At 37.6% G+C, this 5,385-nt stretch overlaps 1 protein-coding gene across 1 annotated transcript; it reads left to right on the top strand.

The window, feature by feature from the left end:
- The first annotated feature begins 3,639 nt into the window (after positions 1 to 3,639).
- Positions 3,640 to 4,189, top strand: LOC147869022 (uncharacterized). The gene is made up of 3 exons (XM_087334705.1): positions 3,640 to 3,799; positions 3,879 to 3,956; positions 4,029 to 4,189. The coding sequence occupies exons 1-3, from the start codon at positions 3,640 to 3,642 to the stop codon at positions 4,187 to 4,189; spliced, it is 399 nt and encodes a 132-aa protein (XP_087190831.1).
- The last annotated feature ends 1,196 nt before the right edge of the window (positions 4,190 to 5,385 follow it).

Below are 5,385 nucleotides of genomic sequence, written 5' to 3'. Positions count from 1 at the left end.
GGCTTGTACATGCGATGCGATGATTTACAATGATTTACAATGATGGAGTTGGCTATGATGATTTACAATGGAGTTTTTTTCCGACTATTTAGGGTTATTGTGTGTTTGACATGGTTTGTACATGCAATGAGATGATTTGCTATGTGTTGATGGTAATTGCTTGAGTTTTCTTCTAGTACATGCATATTCATTCCCTGAGAATTGTGTTGACTAGGACAATGACGAGAAGGACACCCATAAAGAAGACATTGATGAAAGAGAAAGTGAAGACACCAGTGAAGGAAGGAAGAAGGACACCCATGAAAGAAAGCAAGAAGACACCCACAAGAGAAAGGGTGATGAATTCATCAACACAGAGAAAGAAGATGTACCACTCCATCAGTCGAGACACACCTCTTGGATGGAATTATTTCCTTCGAGCACGACCTGACGTGTATCCAGAGCTGAGAGAGTGGTTGTTAAAAACCTGGGGGTCAGCACATCCCGACACAAGGCGAGGATTCCACATAAGTGGTTTGAAGAGGGAATACATGAATTTATTGAAGACGAGATACGAACATGTTTATGATACAAATCAAATCACTAACAATGAGGTGGGTACTGTTTTTGCACGTGCTTTTGCATGTGAAGTTCAAGGTGGCATTGACGTAAATTGGGAAGATTTTAATCGGCACCGGTCAGAACATTACAAAGGGTCCTCCAGTACCAACACTGGCTTGAAGTCATCTGGAACCTCTCATGTGGATATTCTAGCTATAACACCTATCCACCAAGTTCTAGAGGCAAAGGTACGGGCCACAATGACTGAAAAGCATGAACAGATGATGGCCGGTTGCATAGCTTCTATGAGCTCAAGAATACAAACACTACTTGCTGATTTGGAAGCAGTTAAATCAGCTGAGATACAGGCAGAAAAGAAATTTTCTTCAATAAAAACTACATATGAATGGATTGCATCGACAATCCAAAATTCAGAAAGTGAGGTCTTGAAAGAGGAGTTGAAGAAAGAGCTAAACAATATGGGCACTCAATTAGGTTCACAGATGAGAGACCTTGATACTTGCAGGAATGCACATGAAGAAATAGATAATAAGTTGTCAGCCTTAAAGTTGCATTCTGAGAACCTTGCATGCTTGATGCAGGATTTAAAACAAAATGGTTTTGATACTTTGTGTCCATCTGTAATTGAGCACCCAAGTGGTATAGAAAGTACCATTATTAGTATAGCTATATCACGGTATTGGCTTTAAAAGTTATTTATTTCTACTTCTTTGGTATAAATAAGTGAGCAACTAATATATTATAACTTGTGTTTGCAATCTTCCAGGTGTATATTTTGTGGCCTCGGATTCAAGCTGGAGGCTATGGATGTTGTGATTACACCATGCTTGCACACATATCATGTGCTATGTGCTAAGTATCATTTTGAGAAAGAGAATACATGTATGGACTGTAAAACTACAATTGCGGCTGAGTGGTACTATGCTTGGGGTTTAAAAGTACACCCGTACGGTATGTGGCTCTACTATTCTATTGTTTGTATTATATGATGTCAATTAACATTTGGACTAGAACTAGTGTATGCCACAATTCATACTTCAAATTTAGTGTAATCTCTAACAACTATTATGTGGAACCCTAATTATGTGGGTTAGTATTGGCAGTACTCTTAATATATAATTGGTATGTGTAGTTGAAGGGATATTTTCCACAATTAGTAGTACTAAAAGGGAACCAGGTACAACATCGTCCAATCTATATTGCAACTTGCCTAGTATTAGTTTAGTAAACACTATACTTATAGTACACTGTTGACTGTTAAGATTGTTTGTGTAACTTGGGAATTAGTACTAGTAATGTAATTTGGGAACAAGGTGTATAGTAAATTGTTGAATAATAGTACAATTATTGTAATTTGGAAATGAGGTGTGTCAAACACATATCACGTTTAGTACTAATACTGTTCAAGATTAATACTGTTGGTGTAATTAGTACAAGTTATGTAACTAGGTGTGTAGAAGACATATCATGTTTAGTATTACTTGTGTGCAAAATACCAATCTACATTTGTTGGATTAGTACTTAGTAAGTACTACATGGTTCATGATTAGTACTAGTTCTGTACTTTGTGATCTAAGTTACTAGTACATTGCTCATGATTAATACTAGTTTTGTAATTTGGGAACTGATTAGTACTTTGTTCCTTATTAGTACTAGTTTTGTACCTTATTAGTACTAGATCAGTAATCTAGAAAATAAGTGAGTAGTACATTTTGTAGGATTAGTACTAATTGTGTAATTTGACTAAGTCAGTGGTACATTGTTGAGTAGTACATTGTTCAGGATTAGTACTAATTGTGTAATTTGACTAAGTCAGTGGTACATTGTTGAGTAGTACATTGTTCAGGATTAGTACTAATTGTGTAATTTGACTAAGTCAGTGGTACATTGTTCGGGATTAGTACTCCTTGTGTAATTTGCTAACTAAGTGAGTAGTATATTGTGCATGATTAGTACTACTTGTGTAAATTGGGAACTAAGTGAGCAGTACATTGTTCGGGATTAGTACTCCTTGTGTAATTTGGTAACTAAGTGAGTAGTATATTGTGCATGATTAGTATTACTTGTGTAAATTGGGAACTAAGTGAGCAGTACATTGTTCGGGATTAGTACTCCTTGTGTAATTTGCTAACTAAGTGAGTAGTATATTGTGCATGATTAGTACTACTTGTGTAAATTGGGAACTAAGTGAGCATTACGTTGTTCGGGATTAGTACTCCTTGTGTAATTAGGTAACTAAGTGAGTAGTATATTGTGCATGATTAGTACTACTTGTGTAAATTGGGAACTAAGTGAGCAGTACATTGTTCGGGATTAGTACTCCTTGTGTAATTTGCTAACTAAGTGAGTAGTATATTGTGCATGATTAGTACTACTTGTGTAAATTGGGAACTAAGTGAGCATTACGTTGTTCGGCATTAGTACTCCTTGTGTAATTTGCTAACTAAGTGAGTAGTATATTGTGCATGATTAGTACTACTTGTGTAAATTGGGAACTAAGTGAGCATTGCGTTGTTCGGGATTAGTACTAGTTCAGTGATTTAGGAAATAAGTGAGTAGTACATTGTTCAAGATTAGTACTACTTATTAATTTGACTTAGTCAGTGGTACATTTTTCGGGATTAGTACTTGTGTAATTTGGTAACTAAGTGAGTAGTATATTGTGCATGATTAGTACTACTTGTGTATGTTGTGCATGATTAGTACTAATCGTGTAAATTGGGAACTAAGTGAGCAGTACAGTGTTCCTTATTAGTACTAGTTCAATAATTTAGGAACTATGTGAGTAGTACATTGTTCATGACTGGTACATTGTGTAAAATGGGAAGCAGCTCTTGTGACCTACATTATATATTTTAGATGATGGTACTAACATTCAAGGTTTTTTTGTTTGTTGCAATGAATGTTGTAGTGTCAAGCAACTCCACGCCAGGGAAGGTAATGGAACAACCAGCCCCTGTGCCTAAACCCTCAATATCTGCTGCACATTCCAAGGTTCAGGGACCATCATTACCAATAACCTATGATTTTTATGATGAGGATGAATGTATGAGAAGGGCCATTGGAGCAGTGGAACATATGCTTCTACAAACAAATTCCCCAAGCTCCGGTCAACATCAAGAAATAGAGCCCACTAAGAAGAGAAATGCAGTTTCTTTACAAATAGAGCCCAGTAAGAAGAGAAATGCTGCAAGAATGTTGTATGGAAACGGCAAGAAAGGCAAAGTTGAATGCAATGGTGAGTCATATAAGTTCTCACCTGTCTGGAGCATTGTCAACCTAATCCATTGTCTAATACCATGTACTTGTGTTACTAGCTGATGATGAAATGATATTTGGTGACGGAGATACGAGTCCAAAACCTGATCATGAAGACGAATTTATCACACTCCCAGGTACACGTCAAAAGCCAGACTTTGAAAACAATGATTTAGCTCATAACAACCCTATTCTTGTTGTTATTATAGATCATAACAACACTGTTGAGCACCTAGATGTTGTGGAGAAGATGACCGAGCCCACCACTTGCAATGGGGTATCTACGGCTGTACAGTATGACGATGTAACATTAGGTAAAAATGTGGCCCTAAACCCTATGTTCATTGTTTGCAAACTTTTGAGTATGTGAGTTCATACCAATATTCTTTGGAATCCCATTAATTAGGTTTACAAGAGCAGTCTGATTCCCAACTGCAATCAAATGAATCGGGAACTTCATGGAGCACAAGTGCAGAATCAGATTCCCATCAGAGTCAGAATCAAATTAACCTTTGCAAGGAGGCAGACTCTAGAAGCACATCTTCCACACATGAGGATTGTGAGAAAAACGAAGCATTCATATGTGAAGAGCAGCTGGCATGTACAAACAACACTATGTCTAAAGAAGCCTATGAGTGTGGAAAGAATATGGCAAGTACTGAAGAGAAGATTGAAGCCCATGAAGAGTGTGGAAAGAATATGGCAAGTACTGAAGAGAAGACTGATTGTACTGATAATGTGCTAGTACTATCTAAAGATTCCCATGAGGATCATGGAAAGAACATTGCTAGTAATGAAGAGGAGCTTGATTGTACTGAGAATGTGCTAGTAGTGTCTTGTGAAGCCCATGAGGATCGTGGAAAGAACATCGCTTTCCCTGAAGATAAGCCTGATTGTACAGAATCCCATGAGGAGTGTAGAGTGAACAACGTTACTAATGAAGGTGGGCCTGATTGTACTCAGAGCGAACAACGTTGTCTTAAGAATGAGGTGACATCCATCGTACAAGAGGAGTTGACCATGACTACTGCCACGGTCCACATACAGGAGTCTAATAAGAACGAGTGTATAGGCATCGGTGATGATGATAGGGCAATAAAGATCGCTAGGAGTACAAGCATTCAGGAGATGAGTGATAATTTGTCTATCGACAGCACCTTTGTGGATTTGTGTACAAGCATTGCAGTTGCAGAAAACATAGTTGCTCTCTCAAGCTTGCCACCAGTACAAGGTGCCCGCGCATCCACGCCTGTCTCTGATGCCTCTGATGATGAAGTGCCACTTAGTCAGCTCATACCTAAAGGCTTTAAGATAAAGAAGAATGTAAAATCAGAAAAATCTGGCACCAACAACAAGCGCATTACAAGATCGGCCAAGTTACCCTCTAGTGCCTGATTGTCTTTCGATTGTACTTGAACTTTAGTTGTTAGTGATGTCTGAAATTGAACTATTTGGATACCAAAATACTGTTTCAATTGCCAATGTAAAAAATCCAGTTCATGAATCTGAAATAGTTATACCAGTGTGAAATCAAGTTCATGTTTAAGGATTGCTTCTATATTTTGC

Source organism: Azolla caroliniana, unplaced genomic scaffold (assembly GCF_043228905.1).
Source record: "Azolla caroliniana isolate FFs.n. ecotype wild unplaced genomic scaffold, voAzoCaro1.0.p SCAF_1, whole genome shotgun sequence".
In the NCBI taxonomy this organism is placed as follows: domain Eukaryota; kingdom Viridiplantae; phylum Streptophyta; class Polypodiopsida; order Salviniales; family Salviniaceae; genus Azolla; species Azolla caroliniana.
This window is presented reverse-complemented; position numbering and strand designations above follow the sequence as displayed.

What these genes read in the sequence shown, in the direction of transcription:
- LOC147869022 (XM_087334705.1), top strand. Translation starts at nt 3,640, where the DNA reads ATGCTTCTACAAACAAATTCCCCAAGCTCCGGTCAACATCAAGAAATA. An exon ending in AGGCAAAGTTGAATGCAATG is followed by an intron (nt 3,800 to 3,878) that starts GTGAGTCATATA and finishes TTGTGTTACTAG; the next exon opens with CTGATGATGAAATGATATTT. An exon ending in CGAATTTATCACACTCCCAG is followed by an intron (nt 3,957 to 4,028) that starts GTACACGTCAAA and finishes TTGTTATTATAG; the next exon opens with ATCATAACAACACTGTTGAG.